The sequence below is a fragment of the Pagrus major genome, chromosome 2 (genome assembly GCF_040436345.1).
Source record: "Pagrus major chromosome 2, Pma_NU_1.0".
Lineage (NCBI taxonomy): Eukaryota > Metazoa > Chordata > Actinopteri > Spariformes > Sparidae > Pagrus > Pagrus major.
Window position 1 is genome coordinate 16,169,296 of NC_133216.1, and position 12,883 is coordinate 16,182,178.

Here is a 12,883-nt window from a genome sequence, read left to right on the forward strand (position 1 = left end):
GGATACAACTTTCTGCTTTAAAGAACTACTGCTCAGCTCTGCAGGACACTTAAAACCTACAAAGTTTACTTCAAGCACAAACAAATTTAAGGTTGCTTTTATTTTTTTTAGTGTTGATGAGAGCTGGAAACACCAGAGATGTTTATTGTGATTGATTTAAAGCCTGTTTCTTTTTCCTTCCACACCACCACAGACACAGATAATAAGGAGAATATAAGACAGAGGCCACTGAGGGTGTGGGCTCATCATTTAGTACAATATCCACCAGGATAAAATGTTGGTAGTCAATATTTCTGCAAACCACGTTCACATTTGTACATCTCACAGGCTATATACCATCTTGACATTTCTACAAAATGTATCATATCACACTCACAGTACATGTTTATGACCTGCCTGTCATATCAGGACGTGGAGGGAATGATGGTGGAGTAACAGGCGAGAACGCTGCCAAGCCAGTGACAGCAGTTCAAGACTGCATTGTAAGTGTGAAACCACCTTATAAGGAGACCTCCAGGCAATTTCCAGCCATGTTTGTGGAACATAACCAGGTGTTTTGAAGGAGACCTCGGTACATTTCCAGGTGTGTTTGTTGCCACCAAAGCAGGTTTTCCTCACCCTAACAAAGTGTTTTTTGAGCCTAAACCTAACCAGTGCACAGCGTTGTCACGTGAGAACAGTGGCACACGATAAAGTTGAAAATTCAACCAAAAGAAAATGTACAGTTGCAAGATAAGGACATGTAATGTTTCATCATATGCATGGTTTGCAGAAACACACATTGCCAACATTTATTTGGGTGACTGGTTTGGCTATTTCAATGCAAAAGTAAGAAATTTTCAGAAAACAGAGGAGCCTCGGCACAAAGAGTGGAATGCATTGTATTTAATAGATCAAAAGCAGCTCACTCACACAGGAGATATATAGACAAAGAACAGTGTGGTATGACTGAGTCACAATATATATATATACAATTCTACAGTGTTGTACTATAGAAAGAGGCACACATTTAGTCTCGATAGCAATGCTACTGTAGAACACCAGCAACAGTCGAAGCTTAAGAGTAAAGTTTAGAGCGAGTGTATGCAGTAAGACCTACTGATTGACGTCAGTGCTGAACACGGATTAAAGATTTATACAGAGGAGAGTATAGGAAAAGGTGTCTAGATGAATTCAGATCAACTGAAATAAAGTGACTTGATACACCGTTTTTTGTATATTTTCCATTATACCGTGTTTTCACTGATGCACACAGCAAAACAGGGAGAAATGCACATCCATACAGTATAAAAGCGTTGCAATCCATTTTCATTAAAAAGACATCAAAAAGAGATACAAACGAAACTTAAAGTCTCAGCGTGGTCTATAAAATTGTAGTAAAACAACAAACTAAAAAATACTACACAGTCGGTATCTAAGTTGTATGTAACAGCCTGGAGAGCAGTAGGACAGCGACTTTACTTGGGTGTTTTCTGTTTATAGGTTATAAATCACAGCGGCACCACTAACTACGAAGAAAATATCGGTAACTCGACACACTGGCGGGTCCAAATAAAGCAATTAAGCTGGTATTTATCTGATAATAAGTGCAAGACGCTGACATGTTTGTTATTTTTTTTTAACCTGCTGTATCTGTGAAAGCACTTGATTTCAGATGCCTGGCACAAAGGTAAAACAAAAAAAAACAACAGGGCGAAGAGGAGAAAAACTGAGCACTTGGACAGTTCTGACTGGCTTTTCACAAGATGCAGTGGATACATAGGGGAGGGTTGGTTGGCAGGATTCCCATGACTGTCTTGGAGAGATGACACCTTCATCAGGGCATAGATGAGGGTTGTGGAATCTATGCCCTTTTCTGTCACATGACACTGAAGTCCCATCGTGATTTGTTAATACCTAAACAGAGCAGATGACATGTTCAATCATATTAAACATGGAATGATTTATATGCTAAATAACCAGTGTTGCATCTGCAATATTAAAAACAAAAATGACATCTAATTCCAATAAACAACATTGTCCTTTAGGATTATTATGATTCAGGAGTCCCCCTTCATATACATGCAAATGCCACTCATTTCCCATGCCTATAATTTACTATCTTCACCATGCAGATCAATGCCAGAGGAGATTGTGTTTGAATTGCATATGCTCATATTAAATTGTTGTATGACATTTGAAACAAATGACACCAGTTTTTTAGCGTGCATACTGTATAATTTAAAACAAATGACCCTACATCAAATATATTCATTTTGATACATTTCTAATGCAAAATTCTTGATCGTGAGTGTGATTGAATACTGAATGGAAAATGCAAATGGACAACTAATGATTAGGTGAGAGTCCCAGGAATGAAAGCTCTTTTGAAGGGAACGAGCAAGAGCAGACACAGAGGGTGTTGAAGCAACAGGACTGCACATTTATGAGAAATAAAGGTACAAACAATGAGTTGGAAAGAGACTTCAGTGTTCTGGTACATGGTGAGGGAGTCACATATAAAATACCGTGTCACTGAAAACCACTTTTATTCGGTAACAGGAGCGGCTGGAGGGGGTTTCTGCTCAGAGGGAATGGCTAGGTAGTTTGTCCTGCAGGCAGATTGGTAGAAAAAGAACAGAGAAGTGTCTAAGAGCAGGTGGTAGGTCCCTCTGTACCACCAAATACCACAGAGTAGTGCTGGTAAAGGTTTGAACGGTGCTCACCACGGATGAACATGACAGACTGTCCTTCATTTTTGGACTGTGAGGCTTTTCTCCATTCAGATGTGTCCATAATTCATGCCACAATGTACAATGAACAATGTACACCCCCAGAGGGAATTAATTTTAAAAGATAAGAACCATCCCTGTAATGTGAGCAGTGGGGCACTAGCACACACTGCACATCATGAAGATATGACACCCAGTATTTAACTGCAAACTAACACTAAATAGGAGCCCGATTCAATAGAGCTGCACAGACACTGTGTAGACGAGGCAACGTCACACAATAGTGAAAGAGGTTTGTGGCTCTGTCAGCAAGTTTCAAATATATATATATATATATTTTTGTATGTCTTTGATTATTGCTATTGCTGCTGCTTTCCATCTTGTTCCTCAGTAACATGACTCATACGAGCCGCTAATGCATCAGAAAATGTCACCTGAAAATGTTCTAGACGTGGTACATTTCCATTAGGAAGCACAGAACAGCCTCTTTGAGTGGGTGTAGCTCCTCACCGCGGGATGTGTTGTCATACAGGTCAATAATGGCTGTGAGGTGGCCTCAAGCCATTAACTCTTTCAGCTGCAGGCACCGATGAAGTTATACACATTCGATCAGTTGATGTTTAACTTAATGTGCACTCGATGAATGGTGAGGGCAAAGTGGAATGTCATTTCTACTGAAAAAACTTAAACGTGCCAGTAAATGTTGTATCTAACTGTACATTACCTTACATTATTGACTGCTTTCAAAAGGCTTTACTTCAGTTTCCAAATTCAACAAAACACAGAAATATTTATGTTGTGTTGCTTGCTGAGTTCTAATAATGTTTTAACCCCAAACTACATTACAACTACATTATTTAACAAATTATTGGGAATATAAGTAATAGAAATACAATATTCATATTTCATATTGTTCAAATTATGTTGATTCAGATGTTAATTAGGTGTTTTTTTTCAATGCAACTACAGATTATTATTATGTATTGATTTAATTAGTTTTGTCTATAAAATACTGAAAAATACCCAGTTAACTATCATATGTGATAAAGATAGCAGCAAATTCGAACTTTTGAGTAACCGGTCCCAGCTATTTTTTTTGGCATTTTTGACTAAAAAATAACTGAAATGATCCAATTCTTTAATTAGTGTCTGATTCATTTTCTGTTGATCAACTAATTGTTTCAGCTCTTAAGTCTAGTGGTTTTTGAGGCCATAGTTACAGTGGTGTTGTTTTGTATTTATTTTGTAGATTTTATTGAAGTAATTTTGTTTTGTAATGTTTTATTTTACAGGTCTGCGACTTTCACATAATTCCCTGATCATTTCCAAAGAACTCCCTGGAAAGAATTGTGTAATTATTACAGGGAAAATAAGGTGTTTAATTGGTAGTTTCAATTACTTAATTCCAGTTTGTTGCTATTGTAGTAGAGTAGAGTACAGGGGTCATTTACATGAGGCAAGCTGGGGACATGTCCCCACCACTTTTTGAATTGACCAATTTTATCCCCATTATTTTATAAAAGCATAATTAGCTAAATAAATAGCTTGCACCAAGAAATGTTCACTAACCCCCCATAGTTCTGACCTCATACAATCCAATGAATGGAAGGAATGGATCTTTTCTTTGAAGGAAATCCCTATTTTTCCCAGAATTAATACCAAATGTCATTACATGTTCTTGGAAGTAATCAGGATATTACCAGCCTGTAAAATAAATGCTTCCTTTTGTTTTCTTTGGAAGACAACAAGGTAAACAAAGACACCTTACAATCGTATCCTACTGTGTTTACCCGGTATATTTCGTGTTAAAAATACATTTTGTAGCGTAGCTCTGTGTGACTGCAGGAGTCTTGGAGATCTGGGATTTGAGATCAGGGTTAATTGTCTGCAAAGCCACAATAACTGGATCAGCACATGTGGAGCGTGTCATCTGTGATTGTTCCGTAAATTGCCTGTTCAAAAGTTGTCGACCTGTATCGACTTGACAACGGGACAATCCAGTGGGAGCTGACTATACAGGTGCAGTCGGGCCTTTGTCAGTGCTGACAGGGTGACGCAAAAAAGTGGCTTTCTGAGGGAGCTGCAAATCCACCGCGGATGTAAAGAGGTTGTTTGGAAAAAAGAGCAGTCAGCAGTGCTTAGAATTATTCAGTCCTGTCAGGCAGTCTAAGTGAAAAGACAGATTACTGTTGCAGGAGGGTTACAAACTGATGCAGTTTAGACCAAATTACCTCGCCGTCTGTCTATCTGCCTGTCTGACTCTTTCCCTTCCTCTCTGTGCCGCCTTTGCTTCCTCTTGATTGCCTCCCACATCTCTCTGTCTGATATATTTCTGAGATTTTATAAAGCTGAAACTCAGGCACACACAGGTACACACTTTCACTTTTTTTGCCCACGCTGCCTTGCTGCATTTAAAGTCATAGCAAAGAGTAAGTTAGTACACATTATGCATCTGTTGATAATAGGTGTGTTTTCAGTATGCACAGTGTGCCCTGACTCACTCTTATTTGTGTTTGCATCTGACTGTGCATCTGTGCATTTTGTGTGGGACTCACGCTGTGTCCTGCGTTTGCTCATCAGACTTGGAGATCTTCCTGTAGCAGTAGACCATCTCTACCAGCAGCCAGAAGGTCAAGCACACCAGCAGCACATACATCATGATCTCAGAGTAGAGCGCTGTGGTGTCTGTGCTGGCTGCAGAGCACAAACAACAGCAAGGAACATGTTTTATTCAGCATGCATCCCACCTGTGAGTGTTTTATGTGTTGAATAGAGCAAGGGAGACAAGGTTTAAGAAAGTATGCTGAGCTCGGTCATCTATGTGCAACACTGCTGACCCATAATGAACCGTCAGGCATAATAGGTAAGGCAATATTTCTATGTTTCATTGCTATGCAGCTGAACTACAAGCACAGCAAAGTCATGTTTTCTGGTGTGCATCCTTTTAGAAGATACACCACAAATGATGCACTAACTACTGTATGTTGCATACAGAACATTATGACCATACCTATAATATAATGATAGTAGATCATTAAGGAGTTAAAGGTGCCCTGTGGAGTTTTCTTGTAAACAAAGAAAAGTTATGTTTACATTCATTCATACATGCATTGTGCGTATCCATAAGGTCTAACAAACATGTCAGTTTCCTTCCTCATAAAACATTAGTTAGTTGATTTTTGATTTTCAAAACGAGGACCCGCTCATAAATAAACATTGTTCACAGCTCTACTAGTTTTCAAAAACTCGACAGGGTTCCTTTGAAAATGAATTAAGATGAAAATGCAAAGCACAGTGGTTCTCAGGGTACGGCACGGATGTTAAGTTTAGACATATGATGACCTCATTTTGGCTCAAATGTTAGTTTCAGGTATACTAATGTAAAAGCATTATCAATGAATTAAGTCATATTATTACATTTAATTAAGGTGATAGGCTCACATTTTTTCAAGTCTGTCTTATAACACTCATTCGCCCTGATGAAAAATCAAACAGTCTTTGCAAAAAAACAAAAAAAGGTCCAAAGTTTATCTGAAGTTCATCAAATCTTGTGGGTATCTGCCAAAGTTGCACTCTTTTTAGGACAGAATTCCCTCATTGTGTTTCAACAGACAATGTTCCTCACTGCAGCTATGGTATAAGAATAGTAACAGAGGGAGGGAGGATTTTACACTACAAAGTCTTCTAATTCAGACTAAATTAAATCTTCCCTGGCTTTGATTGGTTGATTTCCCTACTGCACTTTAATTTTCTTTATCTTTATTTCTTTCTTACTGTATATATTCCATTTGCATTCCATTTTGCTTATTTTAATTCACTTTATCTCACTTCTTTCATCTTAAAGGTGCAATATTTAAGACTTTTACTCCAAAACAGTCAAACAGTCAATTAATACAAATTAACAACAGAACATTAAGAAATATTTGTTTTTATGTCAAAGAAATTTCTGTTTTGTGTTGCAGAGAAATCTAGTGAAGTTAGCATGCTAACCAGCTAGCAATGTCTGTCCAAGGCTCCTGTGCTAGTGGTTTTAACACCACCACTAGCTTCATTGCTAACTGAGCTAACTAGCTAATGGCAGCTACAGTTAGGACTATCACTCTGGTGATATGCTTTGGAGTATCAGTTCAACAGGGGGCCATTTCTTACATATTGCACCTTTAATTATTATTTTTTCCTTTGCTTTATTATTGGTTTTATTGCTTTCTGTTTTGAATGTTATTTTAATTGTTTGCTTTGCTTATTCAAAGGAAAAGTTCACTTCACCCTTGACATGTGGTCAAGCTTCTGCATCCAGTTATAGTGAAGATTTCATTTATTCATTTATTTATTTATATTTTAAAACAACTCCCATCTACTTCAGTTGTTTAGGAAAGTGCCGCCAAGCCATTTTGCTGTGAAGCTACAAAAATGTTTTGTACACCACACTTACGTATGCTGAAACTTCACTCGTGTTTTCATTGGCATGAGGTTGAGCACATAATGACTGAATTTTCATCAATTTTGGGTGAACTACTATGAACTATGAATTGCCTGTGGTTGAAATCTGATATAGCTACTTTACGTATATATAACTAAAGCTGCTATGAATATCTTACACAGAGTGAGGACTATGGATTTTCTCCATCACTTACATTATAAATGCATTTTTAAGGGATCTTTTAATGGCCAGTATGAACAGGAGGAATAATTACGTCAAACAAAAACTGTTCCAATGTACATATGGGACTTTAAAAAATGTGAACCATCAAAATGTGATTATAAGCCACTGTGAACCACTGTGCCAATGAGCGTGCACCAAATTCCAGAAAGCCTGCTGACCAGACAGTTGACAGCTTTCACTGATTTGATTCTGCAGCCTCTGCAAATAGAGGCTCCGAGTGTAACATAATCCCTTCGATGGAAAAGCACAGATATGTTCGCTGTGAGCTAATCCATTCTACTGCTATGGACATCATTACTGTAACATGATTCCCAAGCTGTAATGTACAGTACACTGATGACGGCTTTGTGAAATTTGATACCACAGTTGTATGGAACGTGACTGAGAGGCTTTCATATATGTAGAGAAGATCAAACTGTAGTATATTTTGAAAGTTGCACTTCGGAGGATAATCACAATCCAATTACAAATCATACAAATCCTCTCTGGGATACAACTCGCCTATCTTTATATGCCTCTGATAGTGAACTATATACCACGTGCAGGCAGATTTAAATAATGTGAAGTTAAAGAAATGGGGAGAAGTAAGTAGTTCCAAATATACATGTTGTGTTGTATATTCGATCATTGTAGAAAATGACACATTCAGCAAGCCAAGCATTCGGGAAGCAGAATACATTACCCCTTATATTAGATAGCAAAGTAGTTGGTTTGAATTAACCCCTTCACTGACAACAGAAGAAAGCTTTGATGAACAATAAAAGGCAGACAAAACATAACACACGATTATTCCTCTTCAGCACAGTCACAACAAAAGGGGAGAGAAGGAAAGTGGCGTTATTAGTGGCAGGCTGCCCTCACACTGATGCATCACTTAGTGAGAATGAGTCGGAAATATATAATAAATTGCAAAACCCACTTAAAGCAGTCTGATAAACAAATTGAGGGAGAGGCATGTACAGCACAAAGAGAAGACTCAATACACAGAAGTCAACACGGCACAGACTGTTTCTACCAGGAGGGATTATAAATCAACACGCCAGAGCTTCTCAGAATAAACTGTGTGCAACTGTATTATCACTGTCATCATCATTTAACGTGATAGCTGGGCCACTCAGTGTTTAAATGTGCATTACTGCAATGAAAACACGAGTGGTGCTGCAAAGCAAATCATTTGGATTAAATTCGCTGTCAACATAAATCAGTTCTGCTCATATTGTAAAGCATGCACGATAAATATGCTGCAGACAGATTCTAGGTAGATATTTGACATTTTGCAGTACAACCACTTCTGTTTCAGCTGAAGTTGTTATAGTTAAAGTAACAAAATGTAACTTTCTGGAGAAAGATGAGACTCATCTCCAGGTTGTCAAATAGTGACGCTTTGGGTTGGGCGACAAACTGGGGTTGAGACTCATCTTACTCCAGAAATTAACATTTTGTTGCTTTAAAGCTGCTGTAAGTGATGTTTTCACAAAAATAAATGTTTAATATCTATATATCTCTATATTGTAATCACTGTTACAGAGAGGTCAGTAACCCATGTCACTCCTCCTCCTCCTGCTCAAGCAGTAAAAGAGAAAAGAAATGTTCTGGCACTCCCGCCCACTTTAACAAATCGGGACAGAAAACTCCTTTCCTGTCTAAACTAAAACGACAACAATGCTTACAGCAGCTTTAACTAAAACTAAACCAAACAAGTTAAGTATGAAAAAACATTTTAGTTAACTGACTTCAGAAAAGAACTAAAGCTAACTATATCCATATTGTGACCTTCTTAAATGTTGCTCCTGACAATTATCGCACATCTTACAATAAAACATTAAAAATAACTAATAAAAACTCAATGAATCTAAGCGTTTTCAAACAATATAAATATAAACTGAAACAAGCAAACACACTTTAGAAACTAACAATACAAAATACTGTAATAACTGGTCATTACACATAGGTTATATTTACATCAAGGCCAAATATTAATTAAACATATACTGGAGAGGTTCTTGCCTTTTTAATTTTAAAATGTTTAAATAGCACATTTGTCATCCAGATCATCACATATAAGAAAAATGTGCAACACAATTAGCATGCTAACCAGCTAGCCCGTAGCAACTTTATACCTCAAGAACTGACAGTCCAACAGTAAACAAATGAAACCCTGGTGCTCCGAGCTCCCAGTTCGGGCAGCGACAGCTAATAGGCGTGCCAGCTGCACAGCTGGCTGAGCTAACTAGCTAATGGCAGCTACAGTTAGAAGCTGCACTTAGCAGCGGGTAGCGGTTACTCTGGTGATATGGTGCAACCCTATTTTTCTATTCGACATGTGGTCAATTATACATATTGCACCTTTAAAATGACAGCTTCAGTGTCACATTTGAGTTGTACACTTCTTGGGACTGATACTTTCTGGAACCTCACCTCGCCTGAGAAACACGGCAAACTCCGGTCTGACATCTGACTAGCCTCATGTGTAGCTCTGGAGTAACTTTGCTGGACAAGCTGCAATAACAGCCGGCCTTAACAAAGAGTTGTACTCGTACAGCGACCAAGCACTTGGCTAAGGCTGAGCACAAGCAAGGTGGAAAAACATATATGAAAGTGGAAAACTATTAGCCGCACCTTTCTCTTTCACCCTCAACTTGATGTCCTTGGAGACGACGACTGATGGAGTGAAGAAGTCAAACTCAAACTCTCGAAGTACGCTGCACTCATAGACGCCACTGTCGTTGAAGGTGACATTTTTGATTTGGATGGAGACGTCTTGCAGGTCCTGGCTCCCTTTCCAGGTCAGACGGCCCTTAAATGGTCCGTCCAACTCAACCGTGGTTTCATCCTCATACTTGTATATCTAGCAGAGGGGAAAGGCATGCAGACATACATAAAATAAATATAATCAGTATGATCATACATGTCATGTCATATACATTAAGGCAGCAGCAACCTACAGGAGTCTTGTCCTCTGGGATGTCTGTGTTTGGCATGAAGAACCATTTCACAGTCGTCTTGGATTTGATCTCCTCCCTCCTCAAACAGGCGATGCAGGTCAACATCATGGGTTTCCCCACGACCGCTTCTGTAGCTGACGGGACCTCCACACATACTGGCTGGCTCAGATGGACTGGAGGAGCACGGAAATGTTACAGACATTTAGTTCAGCAGCCAGCCTGATGAAAACTCAGTCGAAATGTTCAGCTCCAGGCAAGTTGTTACTTCACTTGGATGTTTGAGCTTCACTGTGCAGAACGAGGCATGTGCAGACTCTGACACTAGAAGGCTGTTTTCACACACACATGCTGAAGGGTGAAAGTGTGTTTGTGCTAACCTCAAATCTGAGTTTAAGGTGACTAAGTACAAGATGATTTCTGACAGCACATCACATCACATTCACATCACATGTTTATGACCAGACCTTTGTGTCAACAGGTGGAGGGGACGTGAAGTTTTGTAGTCCATTCTCTTAAACAATTGATTGTTTTAAAACATAAAAAACAACCAAAACAAGAACATAAAATGACTCCATACAGCTTGTCTGGCGTAATCCAAGTCTCTGGAAGCCCTGATATCCCACATTGATTTGAAAAGACGTTATTTTCACCCCTTTTTGAGCCAAAATTGACAACGTAGCTGCTAGGCCAGAAGTGTTAGCGCACTATGTCAAGTGGACAGTCTTGATTGAATGCACACTTTCAAATCAATTTGGGCTCTCAGGGCTTCTGGGGACTTGAATCATCTTGGACGAGCCTTACGGAGACATGGTTGAACTTTAAGTGGAGGAGAACTAAACAGTAGACTGCAGTGGTTTTACTTTGGAGGTTTTCAGAGAGCTCTTCAACACTCGTCACTGAACCTGAAGTTTCCTCAGACTACATTCAAAAGTACGTCAAAAATAAAATCAGCTATTAATCATGTACAGTGACATTTTCAGCCTTTATCCAATGACCGCGACAGACGCGTTTTTTTCATCTGCACTAATAAACTCATGGCCCGGCCTTTCTTATGGAGGTCAAGAGCTCTTGCACTCTGCGCTTACATTGAGTCCAACGTTGAGCCAGATGCAAAACTCAGTGAGCGTTGAAAAGGCACAAATTCGATTATTCAGCTCCGCGAGCAGTGGGGAGACTTGAGTCACAATACTGATAGCAAATCCAAGATCATCCAGGCCAGTAAGCACTAATGATGGCCTCTGTCCATTATTATTAGCTGGCAGAAGGAGGGATAAAGGGAGGGAGGGCGGCTGGTAGTGTTGGATAGTGTTGGAGGGGGAGGAAGAGGAGTAAGTGATTGAAAAAAATAAAAACATTAAAAGAGAAAGAATAATTACAGGAAGATTATAAAAACAAAGATGGGATTTCTTGTGAAGGGAAGTGAGGCTGTAATCTCAGTGAGCTCGCCACATGGATGTCTTTGTGTTGTGTGACTGCTGCCCTGCTGGGTCCAGTGCTCTTATATAACCCACAGCCCCCCCGGGCAGACAGTGACAACATCGATTCCATCTCATCCTTTTTTTTTTTTTCTCTTTTCACTGAGGGCTCATGCAAACACATGGAAAGAGGGCATGGAAGCAGTGAGGAGACAGAGAGGGGAGGGAAAAGTGGAGAATGGGGGAAAGGAAAAGCTTAACCCTGGTGTCCTCTGTTCAATGGCTGCATTGATTTAAATGCTTAAATGCTGACAGCAGTGAGCAAAGTTGGACCTGTGCAGACTGGGTTCAGAGGAAGGTTCACACGGCACCAACGAGGCCTGCGATGACGCATCTATGGAGTGAGACATCCAACAAACAAGACATTTAACATCTTGACATTTTTTTTATATTCTTACCTGCAAAAAACAAAAGTACCAAAGTTTGCAGATGAACTCTGGTTTGAGTTATCATATTAGGCTCTTTCTGGGGCTGCTGGTGTGAACAGTGTCTCTCTGACTGCTGGAGTAACACTTGAAGTTGCGTCAGGAGCGAGATAAGAGGAGTTGCTGAGATGACTTCAGGACCACGGACAGCGCCTCTCCTCGGTAGATGAGCGCGCAGGTGCGACTGAAAATCCCAAACTGTCTTCTTGAAAAAAAAAAAATGAAAAAAAAAAAAATGTTTAAAAAGGCAGGGTCTCAAACTGTTAAAGAGTTGCAGAAGTCTTCACCTGCTCATCCATACACAGGAGTCTTCCTGCAAACCCCCTGACACGCCAGTCATCATCTATCTACACAGATCTAACTTCACCATCCCCTCCACTCGGCGGAATAAATAAAATAGACCCTCGTCCCAAACTGCTGTCATCCACTCCGGATCCTTCCAGAAAGAAGACAAAAAGAAAAACAAGCGAAGAGGAGGGACCTGTGGATTCTCACAAGCCGATTCAGCCACTCACTGTTTGTTGCCGAGTCTTGCTCACGCACACGCAGCCGCAACAGCAGCCTTCTTACAGAATAACTCCATTGATTGTTTCAAATCTGTTTCCTCCATTAAAGATGACTGATGACATTTCCCAGTCGCGGCTCTCTGCCTTTGTTTTTTCCA

The 12,883-nt window shown here is 39.6% G+C and overlaps 1 protein-coding gene across 1 annotated transcript; it reads right to left on the minus strand.

Annotated features, from left to right (window-relative positions):
• Positions 1–2,527: 2,527 nt before the first annotated feature.
• Positions 2,528–12,247, minus strand: scn3b (sodium channel, voltage-gated, type III, beta). Its single transcript, XM_073480774.1, has 5 exons — positions 12,193–12,247; positions 10,320–10,492; positions 9,994–10,222; positions 5,267–5,405; positions 2,528–2,591 (listed from the first exon to the last, which is right to left on the minus strand). The coding sequence occupies exons 1-5, from the start codon at positions 12,245–12,247 to the stop codon at positions 2,528–2,530; spliced, it is 660 nt and encodes a 219-aa protein (XP_073336875.1).
• Positions 12,248–12,883: the final 636 nt, after the last annotated feature.

What these genes read in the sequence shown, in the direction of transcription:
- scn3b (XM_073480774.1), bottom strand. Translation starts at nt 12,247, where the DNA reads ATGATAACTCAAACCAGAGTTCATCTGCAAACTTTGGTACTTTTGTTT. An exon ending in TCCCAGAGGACAAGACTCCT is followed by an intron (nt 10,223 to 10,319) that starts GTAGGTTGCTGC and finishes CCCCTCTGCTAG; the next exon opens with ATATACAAGTATGAGGATGA. An exon ending in GAGCAAACGCAGGACACAGC is followed by an intron (nt 2,592 to 5,266) that starts GTGAGTCCCACA and finishes ATCTGCCTGCAG; the next exon opens with GACAAACTACCTAGCCATTC.